This window comes from Triturus cristatus, chromosome 10 (genome assembly GCF_964204655.1).
Source record: "Triturus cristatus chromosome 10, aTriCri1.1, whole genome shotgun sequence".
In the NCBI taxonomy this organism is placed as follows: domain Eukaryota; kingdom Metazoa; phylum Chordata; class Amphibia; order Caudata; family Salamandridae; genus Triturus; species Triturus cristatus.
In genome coordinates this window covers 5,844,176-5,870,746 of record NC_140593.1, presented here as the reverse complement: position 1 = coordinate 5,870,746, position 26,571 = coordinate 5,844,176, and the positions used below count along the sequence as shown (strand labels likewise).

General features: G+C 49.9%; 1 protein-coding gene across 2 annotated transcripts in view; it reads right to left on the bottom strand.

The window, feature by feature from the left end:
* The window catches only part of LOC146788707 (NXPE family member 4-like), a 652,915-nt gene that overhangs the window by 208,703 nt on the left and 417,641 nt on the right, over positions 1-26,571 (bottom strand). Inside the window, exon 5 of one of the 2 annotated variants that reach the window (XM_085630307.1) lies at positions 15,973-16,191. The exons of the other annotated variant lie outside the window; for it this stretch is intronic. Coding sequence (XP_085486433.1) covers positions 15,973-16,191 — 219 coding nt within the window. The remainder of the gene's footprint in view (positions 1-15,972; positions 16,192-26,571) is intronic. 2 annotated transcript variants of the gene reach the window in all.

Below are 26,571 nucleotides of genomic sequence, written 5' to 3'. Positions count from 1 at the left end.
CAACTGTCTCTGCACAGAAATGCGGACAAACAAAGAATTGACACGGCGAAGGGAATTCTGCATTTTGCGGCAAGCGCCTTGAGTACGCATGTTTTCTTGCCTAGTCGCTTCTCTGTGCAGCATTATCGTGCGATATATTGTTACGAAAGAGACCTCTTCCGGAATATCAAAAGAATCCCCTCCACTGCCTAGGGCATCCTGCAGGTTAAGCTGAGATCGATCCTCTCGGGAGTCGCCCTGTAGACTTTGCTTGATACGTTGAAGAGATGCCTTAGAACCAGGAGCCTTGCGCACCGTACCGGCTATCATATCCTTCGAATTCTCACTAAGTCGCCAGTCAGCCGCATCGCTATCATAATCCGACCACTGAAGATCGGGATCATCCTCCTCCCCGGACACAGAATGGTCGGACACAGAATATAACTTATCTGCGGACTCACTGACCTCAGAGCCCCTAGCGTTATGAGGACGTTCTGTGGGAAGCTCCAGAGTGGCAGGCATAAGTATGTTGGGGGATTGAACTACATTACCCAGAGTGCACTGAACCGGAGCAGATACAGCACTAAGAGGACCTGGACCTGGAATCCGCATTACTTCCTGTTGAATATCATTTGATTTCATAGGTCCAGGTAGGTCCCCAGGAGCAACTATATGCACAGAGCTTGTCACATCGAGAAAGGGTGAAGTAGGTAGATTCAAAGAAAAGGACCTCTGTAGTATGTCAGAACTGACAGCAACAGCTTCAGAATGAGAAAGCATCACAACGTTAGACGCTTGCGGCTTTGTCCCCTCCTTACGACCAAGCCGTTAGGAATCGGCGCAGCATCCCCCGGAGTAGCAGCAGATAGACTGGCGGCTGCGGTCAGCATCGGAACCTTTTCTCTAGCTCCAAGCTTGACAAAGATCTCAGGCAGCGTCTGCCCCTTAGCAGGCAACGAAGACATGGCGGCTGTAGCTGCGGGATTGAGAGAAGAAAGTTTATCCACAGTCGACACTCGACCTTTCTGGCAAGCAGTCCCAGAGCCTTTCGTGTCTGTGTCCTGCACATTGCGTGTAGAGCTGCGGGATTTCAAAGCGACAGCCGCCGCTTTAGAGGCAGCCTTCGGTGGCATCTTCAAAGTCAAAGAGAAGACTGAAGGAGAAACGCCGATCTTGGAGGAGGGAAGCTGCACCAGAGACGCCCACCACGGTGGACGGAGGTCAAAGCGCTGAGCAACCCGTCAGAACCACTGCAGCTTCAAAGATAAAGCAAGTCTGACAATAGCCAGGTGAGAGCCGAGGGCCATGAGCTCGTATCGTTTTTCTTTCTGTTTGTCTTTCAATTTCGCCGCATATTAACGCCGTGGGGCAGAGCCGTCGTTCAGGGGTCCATTGCGGTCCAGCAGAGCAAACGCTACCTCACTCGACAGAGGTCACGGCCGCCATCTTGCCCTGCTCCTTCTCTTGTGAGGCACCTTGTCCATTTTTCCAGAATCCAGAGCCTGTCCAGCTTTAGATATTTTGGCCTGTGACCTAGTCACAGCAAAGACATGAGCTGGGATCCCTAACATTTTTGCATGTGTCCTGAGCTCCACTTCAGCCCAAGCTGAAGTCTCTAGATCATTGCCAAGCAAGCACTGTACTGGTAGGTCTGCACTTACCACAACCTTCTTAAGGCCAGTTACCCCTCCCCAGGAGAGGTTAACAACTGCCAGAGAATGGTCTGTTCTGACATTGCTAGCATTGGTCACTTGGTACATTTCACCAAGTATAATCTGCCCAGCATCCACAAGATCTTTTGTCACCATTGTGACACTTGTTCCTGTGTCCCTGAATGCCCAAGCCTCTACTCCATTTATAAAAGGCTGTTGTCTGTATTTGCCCAGATTACTGGGACTCACAAAGGGGGACATATCCATGCCCCCATCACAAACAAGCACGGACTAAGTTGGAACTCTGACTAGGCCATAGTCCATCTCAGAACTCAGGGTCAACCCTACTACACCCTTATTCTGGACATTGCCACCACCTATTGTAGCTGTGCTAGGGGGAACAGTTGCCTTAGGGGCAATGGTGGTTGGTGTAGATTATTTGGACTTGGTGCAGTCACTGGTCCAGTGAGTTTTCTGTTTACAGATTTTGCACCAAGGTTTCTTTTGGCCTTTTCCCTTATTAGACTGTGACTCCCCATTTAAAGAAGATTTGTGGGGCCCTTGAGAAGTGGCTCTGTATATACTGTTCCCAAATAGGTACAGGGTGTATAGAGTCCACAGTCCCCAGAGGTTTGGCAGAGGCTAAAGTTAGATATAACCTTACTCTCTAAAGTGGTAGCTTGGTCGAGCAGTAAGGCAGTATCAGAGCACAGTGTAAAGCATTTGTTGAACACACTCAGCCAGCAAATGGTCTCACACACTCAAGAACTGAACTCTAGGCCAATGGTTTATATATAAAAAATATATGCTTGTTTTATATTAGAACCAACAATTGGAATTAAAATATACTTTCTCAGAATGAGATGCTTTATATAACTACTTTTGCAATATGCAATTGACTTTTGTAAACAGTTACAAGTGGTTGCAATAGGCAACACTATTCTAAACACAATAATGCATTGAGTTCAATGGAAGTTTCAGGTTATTTGCCACAGATTACTTTTAGGATTACTTTTGGAATTCCAGGACTGGATCCTAGATTCAGTCCTGGGTCAGTACTTGGAATCAAGTGATAAAAGTCGACTTAATTACTGTGATGATTTTTAGACAATATTGAGCTATTTTAAAAGTTGACAGAAAATAGTTCATAGAAAACAGTCAATGATTCCCTATGGCAGAAAATTCAAGTTGCAGGTACAGTATGTTCTCGTTACTTTTGTAATCCAGTACTGGGTGCCTAGACTCAGTACTGGGACCTTTATCCAAAACAGGTAAGTAATTACGTTTTCAGATATTATACGATTTTTAAAGAATATTTAAAGATTGCAGAAATTGACACAGAAGAAATTTCACAGAAAAACAGTCAATGATTTCCTATGGAAGAAAATTGGGTTACTGGTAAGTACAGTTGTAAGTAGTTTTCAGAGTCAGTGCTGGGCACCACGTTCCAGCACTTGGAGCTCACCTAAGATAGGTGAGTATTTTCGTTTTCGTTACTCGGCTGATTTTTGGTGAATATTTTAAGTTTTGAAAAGTCCACACAGAAGAAATTTCAGAAAAAGCCAGTCAATGTTACCCTATAGAGAAAATTGAGTTATCGGTTTAAAGGTAAGTACTTGACTGGCAGAGTTAAGGTTCTGGGCATAGACTCAGGGGTCTCCCAGGGTCAGGTAGGTACAGTTAGTTCACCCCCAGCGGCACAAGGGCGACCGGGTGCAGAGAGAGTTAGACCCAATGTTATCCTATGAGAGGTAGGGGGGCCTTGGTTGGTAGCTGCTGACTAGCAGGCCACGCGGCTGTGGGAGCTGGGCTCCTGGTCACTTACTCAGGGCAAGTGGGGAAGTAGATAGGTGTAGAGGTTGCACTGCCAGGGTCACTCGGGCCGCTGGGTGCAGGGTGCTTTTGAGCCTTCGGGCGGTCAATTGATTTCAATGGGAAATCTCCGGTTTAGAAAAAGACTGCAAGCTCGAGGACGAGGATTCTTTAGGTGCCACCACCACTTTGAGAGGTAAGTTGGGTAGTTGGAGGATAGGTAGGTACCCCGGGATAGGGCACAGGGGGCCGCGGGGCACCGGGTGCAGGGGTGCCTTTTGTTGTCAGGAAATCTTACCCTCTGTTGATCGCGGTTGGGGGGGCACCTTGTTCTGAGGCTGCAGGCTTCTTCAGGAGTGTCGAGGGAGGTCCTTGGGTGCCGGACTCGGGGTCACAGTCACCGTGGGGTCATCCTCGTGGTCTTTGTTCACTCCGGCACAGGCCAGGCTTGGCTGGTGCAGAGTGTGCTGGGTTAGCGGTTCCGGGCTGCTGCCAGGGATTTAAAATTAGATTTTGAGTAGAGCCTCTACTCCTGGGAGTCCCAGGGGCTTAGAGTCAAAAGGTAGCCAGGTCCTCCGGGGTTTGTGAGGTTGCTGGCCACAAGAGATGCCGGGTTGGAGCAGGAGTAGGTTAGAGGGTCGACAGGCCGGTAGGGCTGGGGCCAAAGCAGTTTGTGTCTTCCTCTTCTCATCAGCTGCAGGGCAGGTCTTCTTTCTTCTTGCTCTTCTTCGGATTTTGGAATCTGGTCTCTGGGAAGGAAGGTTCAGATTTAGGGGCGTTACAGGTAGGTGAAGGGCAGGGACCAATGGGTCCTTGTCCTGGGGTGGGTACACCCACTATCCTGCCTCTCTACTGTGGGAGGGGGGCAGTAGCCTAGTCCTGATAGGGTAGGGCTTCCCATCTTCAAAATGGCGAGAGCCTGGAGATGTGCTTCACCTCGCCTCCCCCACCTGAGGGGTTGGGTTGGCAGGCTGGCACATCCCCTGTCCTTATTTGGGGTTTCCAGCCAAGTTTCCCACCAGAGTGGGGGGTTGCAGTGGCCTGGGGAAGCTCACAGAGGCGGCATGCCTTTGAAGATTCCCCCTGCCCATCCTGGGGGAGGAGATTTAGCACCTCGCCCAGGATGTGCATTGTTGCAGGCCCAGGAGAGCAGGGGCTCTCCTACCCATTGGTCCAGCAACATGTCTGCTGTGTGGCAGCCTAGGCAGACTCAGAACAGACGTGGATCGTAGGTTAGGTTTTAGGGGGCATCTCTAAGATGCCCTCTGGGGTGCTTGGTACATTAAATCCCACACTGGCATCAGTGTGGGTTAATTGTGCTGAGAAGTTTGATACCAAACTTCTCAGTCTTCAGTGTTGCCATTATGGTACTGTGGAGTTCGTGTTTGACAAGCTCTCAGCACCATGTACTCTTAAATGGCAGCACTGCACTTACAGTGCCCAGGAATGGACCCGGGTACTGTAGGGGCACAGGGCTCCTGCTCCTGTGCCCACACCATTGACATAGGGCACCCAGCTAGAGGGGTGGCTGATATATGCCATGGCTGTGTAGGCGATGGGCATGGCACACGGGGATGTGTGCCATATCGACTCTTTGTTTTGTATTGCACCCAGACACCCAGCCTGCAAGGGCAGTGTGTGTGTGTAAGGGTACAGGGCCTCTAAGGGTGTCACAATGAGTGCTGCAGACCTTAGAGGCCTTCCCTGGTCACAAGGCCCTGGGTACCTAGGGTACCATTTACCAGGGGCTTACATGTGGCCATGGTTTGCCAATTTGGGTTTTGTGTGTTTAGGGAAGGAACATAGGCCCTGGGCACCTGATTGGCAGGAGTCCAGGGCACACTCAGTCAAAGTACATTCAGCAATTCAGCAGAAAGTGGGTGCATACCATGCAAGAAAGATGGCACTTTCTCACAAAGGGTATCTAGTGGTATGAAGTTGATTCCAATTGTAGAAAACACTCTATACCACTCGGCGTCCTCGCATGCTCTGTAGTGATTACAACTTTTGATCATTGCCAGGTAGGTAAGGGCACCAAGGCGTATGCATAAGTTTCCAAATGTAGAGTGCCTGCACCCACTCACCCTGTGTCTAGACACCACTGGATACCACTCGACGCCTGCGCATGCTCCGCAGAGATTACAACTTTTAATCACTGCATCGTATGTAAGGTCATCGAGTGGTATGCAGTGGATTTTGAATTTAGAAACCACTGTAACCACTCTCCGTCCTAGCATGCTCTTTAAAGATTACAACTTTTAACCATTGCAGCGTATGTAAGGGCAGCGAGTGGTATGAAGTGGATTCCAAATGAAGAACCCTCTCTATAACACTCGACGCCCGCACATGCTCTGTAGTGATTAAAACTTTTAATCACTGTAGTGTATGTAACAGCATCGAGTGGTATGAAGTGGATTCCAAATGTGGAAACCACTGTAACCACTCGATGTCCTAGTAATATGTAAATAGGCCGCATTGTTTGCGCCGCTGTTGCGTCAAAAAAGTGACGCGACTGCAGCGCAAAAGTCACGCCAGGGGCTTGTAAATCTGCCCCCCGGTGTCCCTGTGCATAGTCCAGTTCAAACCGGTTGCAGGGGCTACCTGCCCCTGCTCTGGCACGAAACTGGACAAAGGAAATGGGTGTAACCACCCCTCTTTCCAAACCCTCCCATAGGTGGGTCCCTAGAGTATGTCCAACCCCCAAACTTATTATAAGTATGGGAACCGAGTCCTTGTGACTTTAGATTACTCTGGACGAAACTCTGCAATATATATCCTGGACCTTTGACTTTCTATCCTGACTAGAAGACTGAAGACATCTCCCTTGGAGTCAAGGAGTGACTCCCCTGCTTGGCAGGCACCAAAGAAGCAACTGTCCAGTCTGCAATTCCGAAGCTCCTGTTGGATGCCGAAGTCTCTGCATCCCCAGAGGTGGATTTCCTGACTTCCCCGAGGCTACCCTGAGTCCACAGCAAAGCTGAGGCCCGAGGTTATCATGGGTGATGAGGAACCGTGACCCCTGGACACCGCGTACTATTGCTGGTACATCAACTTCTTGTGTTGTCCTGAAGTTCTGCTTTCTCAGCGTCCTCGCATGCCCTGCATTGATTACAACTTTTAATCACTGCAGCGTAAGTAAGGGCATCAAGTGGTATGAAGTGGATTCCGAATGTAGAAACCACTGTAACCACTTGGCGTCCTAGCGTGCGCTTCAAAGATTGCAACTTTTAATCACTGCAGTGTATGTAAGGGCATCGAGTGGAATGAAGTGAATTCCAAATGTAGAAAACACTCTATACCACTCGGCGTCCTCGCATGCTCTGCAGTGATTACAACTTTTGATCATTGCCAAGTATGTAAGGGCACCGAGGGGTATGCATAAGTTTCCAAATGTAGAGTGCCTGCTCCCGCTCAGCCCGTGTCTAGACACCACTGGATACCACTCGACGCCCGCGCATGCTCCGCAGAGATTACAACTTTTAATCACTGCAGCGTATGTAAGGGCATCGAGTGGTATGCAGTGGATTCCGAATGTAGAAACCACTGTAACCACTCGGCGTCCTAGCATGCTCTTTAAAGATTACAACTTTTAATCACTGCAGCGTATGTAAGGGCATCGAGTGTTATGAAGTGTATTCCAAATGTAGAACCCTCTCTATAACACTCGATGCCCGCACATGCTCTGCAGTGATTACAACTTTTAATCACTGCAGTGTATGTAACAGCATCGAGTGGTATGAAGTGGATTCCAAATGTGGAAACCACTGTAACCACTCGACGTCCTAGCATACAGTGATTAAAAGTTGCAATCTTTAAAGAGCACGCTAGGATGCCGAGTGGTTAGAGTGGTTTCTACATTTGGAATACACTTCATACCACTCAAAGCCCTTATTATTATTATAATAGTCGGATTTGTAATGCGCATGGCTGCCCCAGCGACGGGGCATCCCAGCGCCACCAAGGACATTGAGAGTGAGCATGGAGGAGAAAAAAGAAGATTACGCCGGGAAGAGCCAGGTCTCTATGGCTTTACGAAAAGCAAAATGATTCTGAATCCCTCTGATAGAGACTGGAAGCAAATTCCATAGTTTCGCCGCAAGACTGCGAAAAGAGCGACCTCCGGCTCTAGCTCTTAAAACTCGAGGAATACAGACCAAGGCTTGGTCAGCAGACCTTAAGGTGCGCTGCGGCGCATAAAACGCTAGTAAGTTAGCCAGCCCCAAATGTGCTTGTTGCATCAGAATCCTGTGAGACACACAAAGTGTTTTTGGGAGAAGTTGGCCTGATATCTGCTGTCCACCAGTTCTAGTGGGCACCTTGTATCAGTCCAAACAACCCCTTATGGTGATTGGTTAAAGACAACCTTTATTGAAAGCTATCCTAGTGGTAGCTATGGAGAGCAGCCTTCAGGCTAAGTCTTGAGGGAACGTAAAGCCGCTTGATTTACCAGTCTATAATCTCTTGAATCATCAAATGAAAGGACAACCACACCAGGTATATATTTAAAATATATGTATTTAAGATAAAACACACCCCTCTAGTCTCTTTATGAGACTGGAGTTCGAAGTACTTAGGTTACAAGTTAGTTATCAACAATATTAGCACAAATACACGTTTGGGCCATAGGGGTGTACCAAACCATATACCAAAAAAGTGGTATATGAACAACGACTGAACTAGACACAAGGCCTAGAGCCTGTAGAATCGCTGGGACCCCAAGGAACCACCCAAGGTAGTGACACAGGGGACCCGCGGGGGCCGTGTGCAATGTGTAAACACAACCGCGGGTTCCCGTTAGCTTCTATGCGCAATGTCGCGGTTGGAAATTTAAAGATTAGGGACACTTAGAATCGAGTCAGGACCAAACCCTTTTGGACTTAAGCAGTTCTAGGGCTAGCACCCACGGGAGCACCGGAGTACTCGTGTTACCTCACCCAGGGAAGCCGGGTGCATATGTGTCTTTTGGTGTCGGGTCGCGTCGTCGATTTCAATGGAAGCTGGTGAAGAAGTGCTGCTGCCGTTAAGAGGAGAAGAGTTGAAGAAATCCAAGCCTGGATCTAGGATGTAAGAAACATGAAAGCAAAGGGGACAGAGTCTGGGTCACTTGTCAGTGATCGAGGGCAGGATGGACCAATGCCCACAGATGTCGGGTGCTTCAGGTGAGTTGATCGGTGTCTTGACTCTTCAGCCACGAGGTCCAGGAGGTGTCGACAAAGTCCACAAGCCGGATTCTAGCTTTCCCACAAAGTCTGTCGAGTGCTGCGGTGTCGGCGACCAGATGGGACCCAACAAGCCTTGGCAACGGCAAGTCACAGGAATTTAGAGAAAGGACTGCGGTGCAGAACAGCAAGGTCTGAGTGACTCACCCAGCAAGGGTAAGTCAGGGCACATCTAGAGCAACCAGGAAAGCCCAAGTAAAGGAGGAGTTGCCTTCGTGGGGACCTCCTAGCCAACGGGCTAGTGATCATGAAAGAACCTCGAGCGGTCGCACTTGAAACTGGCCCACGGGTCACTCATGGAGTGGAGGCCAGCAATCTTCAGTACAGGATATGCTCAAGGTTGGGGCTACTCGGAGCCCAAAGCACAACTTCGAGGAAGTCCCAGAAGATAGTGTTACTGCAAAAGTTCAGGTTGTCCAGGGGTCAAGGTTCCACATCACCCACGATAGCCACGGGCCTCAGCTTTGCTGTGGCCTCAGGATAGTCTCGGGGAAGTCAGGAAATCCACCTCTGGGGATGCAGAGACTACGGCGTCCGGCGGGAGCATCAGAATTGCAGACCGGTCAGTTGCTTCTTTGGTGCCTGCCAAGCAGGGGAGTCACTCCTTGACCACAAGGGAGATTTCTTCAGTCTTCTAGTCAGGATAGAAAGTCGAAGGTCCAGGATATATATTGCAGAGTTTCGTCCGGTTAATCTAAAGTCACAAGGACTGGGTTCCCATACTTATACTAAGTTTGGGGGTTGGACATACTCTAGGGACCCACCTATGGGAGGGTTTGGAAAAAGGGGTGGTTACACCCATTTCCTTTGTCCAGTTTTGCGACAGAGGAGGAGCAGGTAGCCCCTGCAACCGGTTTGAACTGGACTATGCACAGGGACACCAAGTGTGCCCCCAGTGCAGGACTTCAAAGCACCAGAGAGTGCTCCCGCCCAGCCCCAATACACATCTGCCTGTCTGGTGAGGTGGTTACACCTTCCTTCGACAGGAAACCTATTGGCCAGGCCTCCCCTGCCGGAGTTGCGGTCAGCAGCAGGAGGCCAGACTCGTGTCTGTGGCAGAGGCATCCATTTTGTGATGCCAGGGCTCAGGAAAGTCCTACCGGGTTAGACCAGTGTGAACATGTCCCTCCCTCTAGAAGGGTGGAATGCTACCCCCGCTGCCAGAACGGGCGGGGGGGGGGGGTAGTATTCCAAAGCGTTTGACACCAAACATGACATGTTTTGATGTAGCCATTCCAAAGTTAGCATTTACTGCAAGGTTATAATGCACTTAAGAGTATATGGTATGGCTGTATCACAGAACAGCCATAAGGAACTATTTACGAAAGCTGCAGAGGGGCTCAGCTCATGCTTGGGCACCCTCTCACACAAAACCAAGCACTCTACCTTCAGGATTGTCAAGGCCTGCCATAGGAGTGACTTATAAGTTTATATGTGTCTGCATATATAGGTGGATATAGGCAGCCTATACCACTGTAAGGGGTGCAAGCACACCCTTACCCAGGCTGCAGTAGCAGACCTGTGGTGCCATTTTGGAGTGCTTCCCAGGGGTGGCATAATACATGCTTTAGCCCCTGGTAGGCCGCTGAGGTACCTATGCCCTAGGTACATAGTATACCATATACTAGGGACTTATAAGGCACTCCAGAATCCAATTAGATATGTACCTAATGTACATGGAAACCATTTTAGAGAGGAAGCATCTAGGCTGGGGCCCTGGATAGCAGGGCCACAGCCAGACTAAGGTCGAAAAACAGTGAAACACCAGCAAAAAGTGGGGGTACCCATGTGAAGCAGATCCTACTCTCCTACAGTTTTAAACTGGATTCGTTTCTCGACTGGTAGCCGATGTAATTCAGGCAGAACATTAGATACAGAGCAAGATTTCGGGAGTGCCACAAGAATGCGCGCCGCTGCATTCCGTATTCTCTGCAAGCGCCTAATACTGGACTTATTAGCACCAAGATAGAGGGAATTGCCATTGTCCAGTCTAGATAAAATCGTCGCCTGGACAATGGTTTGGTGCACTTTAGGAGGGAAAAACCCAGTGGAGGTTTTAAACCTCGCAGGAGCCTAAAGCAGATCCCTGCCACCGCTTTCGATTGAGTGTCAAAGGTAAGACCATTGTCAATCCACACTCCAAGGTTCTTTACTGCCTCTTTAGGTGCAGGAGACGGTTTGAGATGATCCGGCCAACACTGCTCGGACCACATAGCCCGATCCTTCCCGAAGAGCAAAACCTCTAACTTGCCGACATTCAACTGCAAGCAGTTTGAAGTCATCCAATCCGCAACCTCTAGCAAGTCGTCCTTAAATTTTTCAAGGTTGAGACTGCATTTTTTTGAGAAGGCAATCACCAATTGGGTGTCGTCAGCATACGACACCAGTGACAGCCCTCTTCTTTTAGCCACTAACAGAAGGGGTCGAACATAAATGGTAAAAAGTAAGGGGCTCAGTATTGAGCCCTGCGGTACCCCCTGTTGCAGGGCGAACTCCCGCAAATAGAAAGATGGGACCAAGACCTGGAAAGAACGCCCCTCTAAAAAAGAACGAAACCAGGCCAAGGCCGAACCCCTGATTCCTATTTCCTGTAAGCGCTTTAAAAGTATCATGTGGGATACAGTGTCAAAAGCGGCGCTTAGGTCCAAAATGGATGGATGGATATGCAGTAGTTTCCAAATGTAGAGTGGCTGCTCCCTCTCACCCCGTGTCTAGAAACCACTCTATACCGCTCGGTGTCCCTTGCATGCTCTGCAGTGATTACAACTCTTAATCACTTCAGCGTATGTAAGGACATCGAGTGGTATGAAGTGGATTCCAAATGTAACAAGCATTTGCAATGCAATAGGTCTCGCATTTATGTGAGTTTAAGCTATTGGCATTGTAAATGACAAAGCCTTTTATTTATGTTTTAAAAACCAAAACATAAATAAAAGGCATTGTCAATTTGAATGCCAATAGCTCAAACTTGCGTAAATGCTAGACCTTTTGCATTGCAAATGCTTTTTTCTGGGAAGGCTTGTCATCAAGCCCTGCAGAGAAAAATGCAAATTTCACTTGTGTTCTCCTCCCTCCCCCTGCAGGTCTGGGGATATCGCTGGATTAGAAAGCAGACATTCAGCAAAACAACAGGACAGCTATAATGTAAGGTAATATTCAGATGGGCTCACTTACTTTCCTGGTCTTCGACACACTCCACTGAAACGCAAGCATTCAAATGTGACCGGTTTTCGTGATTTAGCTCAGACCCAATTTGCAGGAGTCTGACAAAAAGAAAACCGACTATGTTTTTTCATGCAGCTAAAAATAGACAGCGCCCCTTGTTCGCAGGGCACTTTCTCCTACAGCAGCAGCATTTAATTGCCTTTATTATACGTTATCTCACATAGGAAAACAGATGTGGCAACACGGTATGACGTGTGTGTGTTGTCATTCTGCAGTGAAGCACCTCTAGTCATCCCTATGCACCGATGCGGTATAAATCGAAGGTGACAAGAATATTATTTTCCTAAACGCCCCCCAAACTCAGCATATCGTTTGTTGAGTAAGACAAATAAGAAACATATATTTGTTTCCGTTTACAAAGCGGTACATACTGCAGACTCTCTGCAGCTGGCTGACACTGCTGCGCTCAGTCTGCTGGCTGACACTGCAGCGCTCAGTCTGCTGGCTGACACTGCAGCAGCGCTCAGTCTGCTGGCTGACACTGCAGCAGCGCTCAGTCTGCTGGCTGACACTGCAGCAGCGCTCAGTCTGCTGGCTGACACTGCAGCGCTCAGTCTGCTGGCTGACACTGCAGCAGCGCTCAGTCTGCTGGCTGACATTGCAGCGCTCAGTCTGCTGGCTGACACTGCAGCGCTCAGTCTGCTGGCTGACACTGCAGCAGCGCTCAGTCTGCTGGCTGACACTGCACCGCTCAGTCTGCTGGCTGACACTACAGCAGCGCTCAGTCTGCTGGCTGACACTGCAGCAGTGCTCAGTCTGCTGGCTGACACTGCAGCAGCGCTCAGTCTGCTGGCTGACACTGCAGCACCGCTCAGTCTGCTGGCTGACACTGCAGCAGCGCTCTGTCTGCTGGCTGACACTGAAGCAGCGCTCAGTCTGCTGGCTGACACTGCAGCAGCGCTCAGTCTGCTGGCTGACACTGCAGTGCTCAGTCTGCTGGCTGACACTGCAGCAGCACTCAGTCTGCTGGCTGACACTGCAGCAGCGCTCAGTCTGCTGGCTGACACTGCAGCAGCGCTCAGTCTGCTGGCTGACACTGCAGCAGCGCTCAGTCTGCTGGCTGACACTGCAGCAGCGCTCAGTCTGCTGGCTGACACTGCAGCAGCGCTCAGTCTGCTGGCTGACATTGCAGCGCTCAGTCTGCTGGCTGACACTGCAGCGCTCAGTCTGCTGGCTGACACTGCAGCAGCGCTCAGTCTGCTGGCTGACACTGCACCGCTCAGTCTGCTGGCTGACACTACAGCAGCGCTCAGTCTGCTGGCTGACACTGCAGCAGCGCTCAGTCTGCTGGCTGACACTGCAGCACCGCTCAGTCTGCTGGCTGACACTGCAGCGCTCAGTCTACTGGCTGACACTGCAGCGCTCAGTCTACTGGCTGACACTGCAGCAGCGCTCAGTCTGCTGGCTGACACTGCAGCGCTCAGTCTGCTTCGTGACACTGCAGTAGTGCTCAGTCTGCTGGCTGACACTGCAGCAGCACAAAGTCTGCTGGCTGACACTGCAGCAGCGCTTAGTCTGCTGGCTGACACTGCAGCAGCGCTCTGTCTGCTGGCTGACACTGCAGCAGTGCTCAGTCTGCTGGGTGACACTACAGAAGTTCTCAGTCTGCTGGGTGACACTGCAGCAGCGCTTAGTCTTCTGGCTGACACTGCAGCAGTGCTCAGTCTGCTGGCTGACACTGCTGCGGCGCTCAGTGTGCTGGCTGACACTGCAGCAGTGCTCAGTCTGCTGGCTGACACTGCTGCGGCGCTCAGTGTGCTGGCTGACACTGCAGCAGTGCTCAGTCTGCTGGCTGACACTGCAGCAGCGCTCAGTGTGCTGGCTGACACTGCAGCAGTGCTCAGTCTGCTGGCTGACACTGCTGCGGCGCTCAGTCTACTGGCTGACACTGCAGCAGCGCTCAGTCTGCTGGCTGACACTGCAGCAGCGCTTAGTCTTCTGGCTGACACTGCAGCAGCGCTCAGTCTGCTGGCTGACACTGCAGCTCTCAGTCAACTGGCTGACATTGCAGCAGCGCTCAGTGTGCTGGCTGACACTGCAGCGCTCAGTCTGCTGGTTGACACTGCAGCGCTCAGTCTGCTGGCTGACACTGCAGCAGCGCTCAGTCTGCTGGCTGACACTGCAACGCTCAGTCTGCTGGCTGACACTGCAGCACTCAGTCGGCTGGCTGACACTGCGGCAGCGCTCAGTCTGCTGGCTGACACTGCAGCGCTCAGTCTGCTGGCTGACACTGCAGCGCTCAGTCTGCTGGCTGACACTGCAGCGCTCAGTCTGCTGGCTGACACTGCAGCAGCGCTCAGTCTGCTGGCAGACACTGCAGCAGCGCTCAGTCTGCTGGCTGACACTGCAGCACTCAGTCTGCTGGCTGACACTGCAGCACTCAGTCGGCTGGCTGACACTGCGGCAGCGCTCAGTCTGCTGGCTAACACTGCAGCGCTCAGTCAACTGGCTAACACTGCAGCAGTGCTCACTCTGCTGCCTGACACTGCAGCAGCGCTCAATCTGCTGGCTGACACTGCAGCGCTCAGTCTGCTGGCTGACACCGCAGCAGCGCTCAGTCTGCTGGCTGACACTGCAGCACTCAGTCTGCTGGCTGACACTGTGGTAGCGCTCAGTCTGCTGGCTGACACTGCAGCGCTCAGTCAACTGGCTAACACTGCAGCAGTGCTCACTCTGCTGCCTGACACTGCAGCAGCGCTCAATCTGCTGGCTGACACTGCAGCGCTCAGTCTGCTGGCTAACACTGCAGCGCTCAGTCTGCTGGCTGACACCGCAGCAGCGCTCACTCTGCTGCCTGACACTGCAGCAGCGCTCAATCTGCTGGCTGACACTGCAGCGCTCAGTCTGCTGGCTGACACCGCAGCAGCGCTCAGTCTGCTTTGTAGGTCACGGATAGCTGTAGCTGCAGCAGTTGTAGTGGAAGGCAGCTACAACAGGTTTCCCCTGATCTATATTCATTTTCCTGCTCCCACCCCCATGAGCCCCAATTCTAATGCGTACAAACTCACCCCACTGCGCAGTAACCCCGTGCGAGGTCAAATGGCCACGAGGCAGTGTTAGAAGCTTGGGACGAGGTCCATGTAACCAGCAAAAAAGCGTGGAAAAAAAGAGATGCTGCAAAAAAAGTAGCAAGGGGTATGCTTGAGAGAAGAAAAGAAGGATGGGAAATTAATATTGCAACAGGTAGGTCCCTCCATGTAATTAACCATGCTGCTTCTCCGTAGCAAGCGGAGGGCCGAGTTGCTATTTTAAATGCATCGCAGAACAAAAGAAATGCGCACCCCCATAATAGAAGACACAGCTCAGCATGCTGGGCTGCAACAGTTGTAAATGAGTGCCAGCCCCGCATCCTGCCTGCCGTCATTTTTCACCCCCAGGCGAGCACAGGGTTCCTGCCCCTCCCTCTCTTCAGCAATGGCCGCTTCTCTTCCAAGCATATGCTGTGGCATTGACAAAAACCTAAAAAATGCGTGAGCAAACGCAGTTCGGCCTCAAATCTGGAAAGTGTTAAAAACAAAGAGTGACAGGTGGGTGGGGGTACAACACAGAGAGTGGGTGGTGGTGGGTAGGGGGCCGACACAGACGTGCATTGAGCACTGACACATGCATGAAGCATGCAATTAACAAAAAAAAGAGTTCACCAAATAACAGTTAGGCTGTCTAAGCGTAACAAAACAGTACTTGGTCGGTGCTGCACTGGAAAAAAGCAGAAGTGATGTTTGCTGCCTAAACCAATTATGCGGCAGCAAAGAAGACCGACACTGCGCTGAGCCAATAGTAAGCAGCAGGCGGGAGCTACCTCCTTCACTCAATACTACAGGTTGTTGCCGACAGCGCATGCGCGCTGCCTAGGCTCGACCTAAAAACCACTGTTACCACTTGGCGTTCTTGCATGTTCGGCAGTGATTACAACTTTTAATCACTGCCGAGTATGTAAGGACACCGAGGGGTATTCAGTGGATACCAAATACGATGGGAAGATCGAATGGTTCAAAAACTCTGCATTCCATCATACGAGAGTAACGCAGAATTACCAAATTCACCCGATACCCAGGCCTATTGCTAATGTGGTGAACACAACCTACTTGTGAGTTTGCCGGTGAGGAAAGTGTTCCACTGCACCATGGTGGAGTCTCCGATGAGGTGAAGCGACTTCCCCTTCAGGCAGCCATTCATGTCATCCAGTGAGGGGAACCTGTTCATGCTGCAGTAGACGGGGTGCCAGACGTTCTGCAGGAAATAACCCGCAGGAACCTCATGCTTCATCCCTGTCTTACACTTCTCCTTCACAGGGGCAGACTTATCTGCAAGACAAGAGGGAGGGCATTGTAAGTATCAGACAAAGGAGCAGAGACTGCAGGAGAGCAAGAGAGAAGCATGGGAAAGGGCAGGAGAGCAAGAGAGACATGGAAAAGGGCAGGAGAGCAAGAGAGAGACATGGGGCAGTGCAGGAGTGCAAGAGAGACATGGGGCAGGGCAGGAGAGCAAGAGAGAGACATGGGAAAGGGCAGGAGAGCAAGAGAGAGACATGGGGCAGTGCAGGAGTGCAAGAGAGACATGGGGCAGGGCAGGAGAGCAAGAGAGAGACATGGGAAAGGGCAGGAGAGCAAGAGAGAGACATGGGGCAGTGCAGGAGAGCAAGAGAGACGTAGGACAGGGCAGGAGAGCAAGAGAGACATGGAGCACTGCAGGAGAGCAAGGGAGACATGGGGCAGGGCAGGAGAGCAAGGGAGACATGGGGCAGGGCAGGAGAGCAAGAGAGACATGGAGCAGGGCAGGAGAGCAAGAGAGAGACATAGGACAGGGCAGGAGAGCAAGAGAGAGACACGGGAAAGGGCAGGAGAGCAAGAGACAGACATGGGGCAGTGCAGGAGAGCAAGAGAGAGACGTAGGACAGGGCAGTAGAGCAAGAGAGAGACATGGGGCACTGCAGGAGAGCAAGGGAGACATGGGGCAGGAGAGCAAGAGAGACATGGAGCAGGGCAGGAGAGCAAGAGAGAGACATAGGACAGGGCAGTCGAAAAAGAAAGAGAGATATGGGACAGGGCAGAATAGCAAGAGAGAGACATAGGAAAGAGCAGGAGAGCAAGAGAGAGACATAGGGCAGGGCAGGAGAGCAAGAGAGAGACCTGTGTAAGGGCAGGAGAGCAAGAGAGAGACACTGTACAGGGCAAGAGAGCAAGAGAGAGACTTGGGTCAGTGCAGGAGAGAAAGAGAGACCTGAGGCAGGGCAGGAGAGCAAGAGAGAGTCACGGGTCATGGCAGGAGAGCAAAAAAGAAACATGGGGCAGTGCAGGTGAGCAAGAGAGAGATGGGCAGGGCAGGAGAACTAGAGAGAGACATGGGGCAGTGCAGGAGAGCATGAGAGACATGGGAAAGGGCAGGAGAACGAGAGAGACACGGAAATGGACAGGAGAGCAAGAGAGAGACATGGTGCAGTGATGAATACAGGCCCCAGCTAGGCCCGCAAGACACAAGGGTTCGCTCTCCTGTAACGGAATCTATAAGGAAGTTGGCACGGAAACTGCAAAGTACAAAAACAACGTTTATTAACCCTTAAGGGTGGTCCTACAATCCACACAACACTCTTCAGTATTGCATGGAGTAGTACACAGAACTTGCGTACACAGTCCCCTTTTATACACAACAGAGGGGCTCATAAGTGGGTGGATACAACATGAGGCCGAAGAACATTACCATTTATGGTCATTCTCGATACTGAATCAATACATGGGCGGAGCCAACACACTCCTTGAGCCCGTGAAAGGACATGGTCAAGCAAAGCTAATTATAATAGATGTGGTCAAGTCTGGGCATGCGCCAGATGGACAAGAGGGAGCTATTTATAAACTGTTGCTAGGCAGATTACAAGAGCAACTAACACAGAGGTCGGACTCTCCTCGTGGTGAACACATGGCAGCATGTCAATACAAAATGGAGTCCGGACTTCGGTCAACATAACGAAGAAAACATGATCTAAAGGGAAAGCATTAATGTTTTCAGTAAATGCTTAATCACATTCTGCCTTAATTTACAACAGACGACCCTTTCAGCATTTACTGAAGACATCCGGCTTCCAAGAATAATCATCATATATGTCAATTATCATCATTCCTTTAACCTCTTTAGCTAGACCCTTTTGGTGAGCAACATCGGCAACAGCTTTCTTATCTGGAATGCAGAATGAAATGCATACAGAACAGCACAATGGTCCACATTGAATACACATACAGAAAAAGAACAGAATTGCTATAATAATACAGAGACCAGTTAAAACCTTCCATCCCCAGGCAGTAACCAATGCCCAAAACCATCCAGAAAAGGACCAAGTGCCGTTTTCTGTGTGGATTTCAGCTGCTATTTTATGCAGCTTGTTAATGGCGTTATAAACGGATGGCGTATGATCAGGGATGAACACACAGCAGCTACTTCCAATAATTTTACAGGCTCCTCCTCGATCAGCTAGCATTACATCTAATACCATACGATTCTGCAACGCAACAATCCTAGTTATTTGTAACTCTTCCGTAAGATTCCCAAGAGCAGCGGCAGTCTGATTGGTCACAGCTTCTACCACTCTTGTTAATCTTCGGATCTTCCTACTATTCAAAGCGGCTCCAACAAAGAAAAACAGTCCTAAGTTAAAATCAACATACTGTTGCAAGCTGGTATCGGTCTGATCCACATCATCAATTGATAGAGTACGTTTATACCTGTTTACAGTCACATTATTCAACAATTTCAAATCCTTATGATATGACGCGGGTGCTAGGAATACAGGAGGTAATAGGAATGATACATAGCATACCCCAGACCACCCAGCCGGCAAACGGTAATAACCTTTATTTCCACACACAAAGTAGGTATTATGGGACGCTAGGAAGGTACTGTCATTCAACCCGTCAATGTTCAATACGGTTATGCAATCACTGACACCAACAGGGATAAAACCCACACTCTGGACACACAGGTCCGCTTGAGCTTGTGCTACTTGGATTACGAATTTGTCCTTCCCCACAGTGTCTCTGGTGTTCGTGAAGATATAGGGAATGGATTCATTGTCCGGTCGGTACTCCTCCCATTCCCAAATTGTCCCATTCGCTTGTGGATACCCATTCTTGTCCTGATGGCATTCTTTATTAAGTCTAAAAAGCAATCGTCCCACTGTCGGTTTCCGAGTGGCAAAAAGCAAAGTGTACCATGCTCTACAAGAGCCATTATGAGAGAAAGGAAGTGGTATGAATGGCGTACCTCCTTTCTTCTGATGGGCTGGCATCATCCCACATATCCAACAGTTCGTAGCGTTCGTAGCAACGTGGGTATGATGCAGCATCTGGATGAAAGTGTTGTTCAAGTAGGATTGTCGATGCTTCAACTCTTGGTACGGTAATGTATAAAAGTAGTGCTCCTCGGGCACCGGAGTTGTCAACACAAGTGTTTTCCGAGCAGGAGTTACCTCCTCCACAAACCATGTGGTTATCCCAACAATAGCTACTGTTAGCATGAACCCCAACGCACAAAGGATTTTCTTCTTCTCCATGTCAAAAGAAACAATACCCTGGTATCTTCCTGAAACTAAAAAGTCTGTCAGAACTCTTCCCCTTGGGCAGCGGTTGATTTCTTCACCAGCGGGCCAAGACGGGTGTCACTACACTAATGCAGGGCTGATCCCCCCCCCTTGCCTCATCGGCTCTCCGTTTCACTAACCCAAGGGCCGTTCTGACAGTATGTCCCGGTACTGGAAACCTTACTTCCTTGGTCGAAGATGATATCGCCTTCCTCCAGAAGTCGTGTGGTCCGGAAAGAGCTCCTCAGTGTCTCGTGGCTCAGCAGCACGGCCTGTCTCTGCTGCTAGGATTTCTCGTTGATCGGTCAGCACGGCAGACTCCACCAATCCGGGCGGTACCTTTCGACAGTGCAAGGAATGGATCCAATTCTTTCGGTTCGAGACTCGCACAGCCGTCCTCGTTGCAAGGAGGACTTGTTCAGGTCCTACCAATCTCGGCTCCAAACTGTTCGTTCTGTCGAAGACCTTCACCATAACATGATCTCCAGGCCGGAGACCATGTCCTTCGCCGGTAGACCGATCAGGGAGCGCCTCTCGGACCTGTTGATGAATAGAAACCAAGTTATCCGTTAACTGTGCCAGATAATCGCTCATCATTACACAAGGTACATCATACACAGCCTTAGGCCTTGGTGGACCCCAAATGTTCATTGGGCGTCCGAATACTATTTCGTATGGCGTAAGGCCGGTTCGAGAGTGTGGCACTGACCTAATTGACAATAACGCCAGTGGCAGGGCGTCTGGCCAAGTCAAAGACGTTGAAGCTTGGATTTTGGCGATCTTAAGCTTCAGTGTACCATTATACTTCTCGACTAGTCCGGCAGACTGAGGGTGGAACACGGCATGAAACTTCTGAGTGATGCCTAGGCCCTTCAAGACATACTTTATAACATCCGCCACAAAGTGAGGGCCATTATCACTCCACAGAAGTCTACAAACGCCATATCGGGGGAAAAACTCTTTTAGCAGTAGCTTCGCCGTGGTCATTGCAGTATTGTCTTTCGTAGGGTACGCCTCAACCCATTTACTGAAATCGCAAACCACTACTAGAACATACTTCAAATTGTTACAGCGCTCAAGCTGGATGTAATCCATCTGCAGAACCTCAAAGGGTGCAGTGGGTGTCGCAAATCCTCCTGCTGGAGTTCGAGTGCCTTTCCCTGGATTATACTTCAGACAGATCATACAGGTCTGCACCACCCTCTTTGCCGTGCTAGCAATCTCTGGATGCTCCCAGACTTGGGTAAGCAATTTCACAATTGCGGAAGCTCCAACATGTGCTAGCCCATGTGCCATCTGAACCATAGGTTGTACGAAAGCCGTGGGTAACTTCCATCTATCCATCTGTTTATTTCTCCAACAACCCTCGTCATCCAGTTCTCCTTCGCTAGCCCATTGTTCCCGCTCTTTGTCAGAAGCGGTCCTTTGCATTTCTCGCACTTCCTCCTTCGCATCACGCCATCTCTCCACCTGTGACTTTACTACATACATGGCAGTAGCGCCGGGCTGCATCGCAGTCTCCCGTGCTACTCGATCCGCTAACGCATTCCCTTCTCCAACTTTATCAACCACTTTCCTATGGGCGCTACACTTAACGATAGCAATTTTCCTTGGGTATGTCAATGCAGTTAAAAGATTATGAACTAACTCTCCATGCATTATCTGTACTCCATGTGACGTTAAAAACCCTCTCTCCTTCCAGAGTAGGCCGAAGTCATGCGCTACTCCGAAGGCATAGCGGCTATCTGTATAAACATTCAGACATAATCCTATACTGAGCTCACATGCTCGTGTTAATGCTATCAGTTCCGCTGCTTGAGCTGATTTCTGTGGTATGCGTGCTGTCTCCACTATCGTGTGTAATGTGGTAATTGCATACGCTGCTGAAGTCGTACCATCTGGTAGCTTCAGGCATGATCCGTCTACCCACAACTCTCCATCTACATCTGAAAAGGGCGTATCCTGGAGATCAATACGACCCTTTGTTTGTTCCTCAGTCACAAGAATACAATCATGCGCTTTCTGCGCCTCAGGCTGGGTCTCGGGGTATGGCAACAATGTGGCCGGGTTTAATGTCACGCACCTTTTCAACGTAATATGAGGAGCCAAAAGCGTCAGCTCATATCCCGTTAAACGGGCACTGGTCAAATGCTGCGTCTTTGTTTGATTAAGCAGGGCATCCACAGCATGGGGAACTAACACCAACAATTTATGGGACAACACAATTCCTTCACTTTGGCGTATTGACACAGCTGTCGCCGCTACCGAGCGAAAACACCCTGGTAATGCTCGGGCGACAGGATCAAGCACAGCCGAAAAATATGCACAAGGGCGCTGCTTATCGCCGTGCATCTGCACTAAAACTGACAATGCACATCCATCTTTCTCATGCACATACAACGAAAAGGGTTTTGCATAATCAGGGGTCCCTAACACTGGTGCTGAACAAAGGGCCTGTCGCAGTTGCTGAAAAGCAGCATCACACTCATCTGACCAAGGGATTGGGATAGGCGTGTCTTTTGTCAAAAGAGCTAGTAATGGCTTAGCTATGTGTGAAAACCCCAATATCCACTGTCTACAAAAAGAAACAAGGCCCAAAAATGCACGCACATCCTTCTGCGTGGATGGTCTCGGTGTGTCCAAAATTACTTGGATACGATCTGGTGTGAGTGCACGCCCCTCCTTAGACAAAAGGTGACCTAAAAAAGTCACCTTTGGTCTACAGAATTGCAATTTCTTCCTAGATACTTTATGATTGTGGGAGGCTAAAAAGGAAAGTAAGGATAGCGTGCTTTTCTCACACAATTCCAGGGTGTCAGCCGCCAACAAGATGTCATCGACATATTGAATGAGGGCGACCCCCTCGAGTAAAACAAAGGAATCCAACTGTCGTTTCAAAGCCTGACTGTAAATACTAGGGCTTTCTGTATAGCCTTGGGGAATTCTACAAAAACGATAAGATCTATTGTTTAATGTGAACCCAAAAAGGAATCGGCTATCAGGGTGAATGGGAATAGAAAAGAAGGCATTTTTCAAATCAATCACTGAGAACATGGTTGCCGTAGGCGGGACCAAGGTAAGCAACGTCGTGATATCAGAAACCACCGGGTACTGAGGTATCACGATCTTGTTTACCTCCCTCAAATCAATTATGAACCGATAGACCTTTGCATCCGTGTCCTTTTTCAAAATTGGGAGAATCGGACTGTTACAGATATTATAGGGAACTTCTTCCACTACCCCTACTGCGATCAAGTCTTGCACAATCTGTATGAGAGCCTCCTCGCCCTCCTGGGAAATACGATACTGCGGGAGGCGTGGTAACACCGCCCCCTCCTGGACGCTAATGTGGACCGGAGGAATCACCATTTGTCCCACATCTGTGTCCGAAGTTGCCCATAAAGCTCGGGGGAGGGTAGCCAACAATGCATCCTCTGATATCGTACACATCCGCCCAGACCTGGGATAGTTGTCATTTAAGATCACCCTCACACCCTCAGGGGAGCAGCGTATTGTAGCCCTAAAGTACTTTAACATATCAAGGCCCATAATGTTATCCGGTGTATACGGAGCAAGCAGAAACGGACAGGGCGCAGAAAAAGAATCAACCTTAAATGTAAGGGGCTGTGAAAGAGGGCTTCGGGAGAGCGTACCGTCAAACCCTACCGATGTAACCACTGAGCCGGATGGGAGAGCCCCCAGGACCAAGTACCTAGACAATGCACTACGTGTCGCTCCTGTATCTACTAGGAACTGATCAGTAGAACCTAAAACTTCAGCCGATACATAAGGACCCGTCTGATCGACCGGCACCTCAACTGATTCAGACCCCCATCCAACGCATTCCTATGCATGCTGCGAATCGTGATATCCCGATCGATCGATGTCCGATACATGATACTGGTGCTGGCGATCGAAAACATTTGAGCTATCTCGGTGCTGCCCAGCAGTATCGAAACGGGCATTGTCATTAGAATTCCCTCTAAAGTTCGAGGAACCCCCTCTACCTCTCGGGCCACCCGGAGTATGCCCCTGACGTGAAACACGCAACACTGGGCAATCCCTGGCCCAATGGCCCAATTGCTTGCAATATGCACACTGGTTCCTATTCAAATCAGATCGGCCCGGAGGGGGACCATAAGATCCGCCCCTTCCTCTATTATTACCCCGTCGGGGCGGGCCATATACTTGTGCTAACATCACCTTAGTCTTGAGGTCTTTCGATTTCTTCTCTTCCTGGCCCTTCGCCTCGTGCTCCTGACGCTCATAATACTGAGCGATAGTCAGAAGGGCCGTCGGCGTCGCGGAGGACCAGGAACTCTCGCTCGCTTTTAACCGGGCTGCAACTGCTGGTAGCAGATTAGCCACATATTTGTCCGCGAAAAGGTGGCGGCCCGTGTCGTCAGTAAGCGACTGGCCACTAAAATCATGAAACGTCTCCTCAAAGCGCGTAAAGAAGTCCGCAACTGACTCGTCAACTTTCTGCTTACATGCAGCTAACATATTCCAGTCAATCTTTTTAGGGGGAATAATCGTCTTCAACTTAGTCACAATAGCAGCGGGGAGATCTAAAATATTCTGGGGTGGTTTCTGTGCAGGCTTCCGTTCCCTATCCTCATCCTCAAGGTCAGACCACCGGGCCTTAAAGGCAACCGCATCATCTACCTTTCGGACAGAGCGCCACGTATCCGGCGGTAGGATAAGGCCAAAGAACAGGTCTATATCCGCTAAGGTCATAATGCAAGAATTCAAGGCCCCCTCGACTTCTTCATAGAAGGCCGCTGGATTCTTGCGGGGGTCAGGCAACGCATTCTTTAGTGCCATAACATCGGCCCTATGCCATGGAGTGTAAACCCAGTTATATACAAAATATCCCCTTGCATCGGCGGAGTTAATATCCGAGCTAGTCCCTGCTCCCTTAGGAGGAACATACAAAGGCGCCGCCTCTCGCATTGGTTTAGCATGCACTATGTCATCCTTATCTGACTGGGAGGCGGATGGGTGGCCCCCTGCTGCAGACGAATCCGACTGCTTCTCCTCCTCCGTTTGTTGGCGTGCTTTCTCTCTAAGGGCCAGCACCTCGTCCCGTAAAGCGAACAGCCGCCGAGCCGCCTCAGGAGCCTTAGGGGGAGAAAAAACACCATTACGTAATGCTCCGGCATCCGAAGACACTTCGTCAGGCTCAAGGACACTAGAATATTTTCGGAAAGCAGCAATTACTTCATCTGCGAAATGAGACAGAAAATACACCCTCTCTCTATCTTGCCACGACCCCCAAGTATGGAACAACTCCTCCTTAGACATCTTGCCCTTAAGTGCACGGAGGGAAAGTTTCCGAAGCTCAGCCATATGCTCGGCCGATAACATGGACCGTGTGTCGACCTTACCCGGAGCCGGGCCAGAATCTTGCGGCCGCGGAGCAGATGCGCCAACATAAGGGGGCGGAGAGCGATCTAGTAAATAAAAATCATCATCAGGATTATTAAGGACAGGATAAAGTGGCTGACGAACAACATATTGACCCGAGACCTGTAGCCTACGCTCTTTCTCTTGTCTGTCCGTTTGCTCTTTGTCCTCCCGACGCTTCGCTTCCTGCGCTCGCACATGATCATTCTTCCGTTGCTCTTTATCAAACAGCGCTTTCTCACGTTTCTCTCGCTCACGCACTTCCTTCACCCATAATCGCACACACTCAAACATATCCTGACGAGCACGTCGCTTACACATACACTGTTCCACATACTCAATCTTACGTATATCAAACGATCCATACAAAGGCCATCGCAACTCAGGATCCTTCCTCGTGTATTTCCTCCATAGCGTGCTGTACATTATGGAAGAAAGACCATGCTTCACATACATATCCCTATTAGGAGTCCCCTCCGGGGGAGCTGGAGCAGATTCCTCGAGGTTCAACCGGTTACCAAAACAGCAGCACCACTTACGGAGTGCGCTAAAAGCAGGCATGCTAGGAATAATGCAAAATATGCAATATTATAAGGAAAAATGGCACTTAATCGTTGCGCCGTTCAAAGTTTACACAGCTCCGGAGAAATCTCTCCACATTACCTGCCTATATGTGTTGCAAAGCATATATTTTCACAAAGACAAATTCAAAATATGACTAGTCATCATCAATCAAACTCAAATAGCCAACCCAGGCTTCAAAACTCGGAGCAAGTACCGTACAACGGTTCTTACCAATCAAGAGTCCAGGTTCCAACTGCCAAGCTCCACAATCGCCCAAACGGCTCTCACGGCAGGACCGACAGAAGAGGTCTCAGTCGATGACCGGCGCCACCCAGACGGTCAGCTCGGAAGGGAAGGAAGAAAAACCTCGGGATGCCAGGGCTAAGACGCCGCTGGCAGTGATCACGTCCCCGGCCAAACTCCTCACCTTCGTCGCGACCAGTCCTTCGAGCATCCGAGTCGCCGATGAGCCCCACGTGACGGGCGCCAATTGATGAATACAGGCCCCAGCTAGGCCCGCAAGACACAAGGGTTCGCTCTCCTGTAACGGAATCTATAAGGAAGTTGGCACGGAAACTGCAAAGTACAAAAACAACGTTTATTAACCCTTAAGGGTGGTCCTACAATCCACACAACACTCTTCAGTATTGCATGGAGTAGTACACAGAACTTGCGTACACAGTCCCCTTTTATACACAACAGAGGGGCTCATAAGTGGGTGGATACAACATGAGGCCGAAGAACATTACCATTTATGGTCATTCTCGATACTGAATCAATACATGGGCGGAGCCAACACACTCCTTGAGCCCGTGAAAGGACATGGTCAAGCAAAGCTAATTATAACAGATGTGGTCAAGTCTGGGCATGCGCCAGATGGACAAGAGGGAGCTATTTATAAACTGTTGCTAGGCAGATTACAAGAGCAACTAACACAGAGGTCGGACTCTCCTCGTGGTGAACACATGGCAGCATGTCAATACAAAATGGAGTCCGGACTTCGGTCAACATAACGAAGAAAACATGATCTAAAGGGAAAGCATTAATGTTTTCAGTAAATGCTTAATCACATTCTGCCTTAATTTACAACAGCAGTGCAGGAGAACACGAGAGACATGGAAAAGGGCAGGAGAGCAAGTGAGAAACA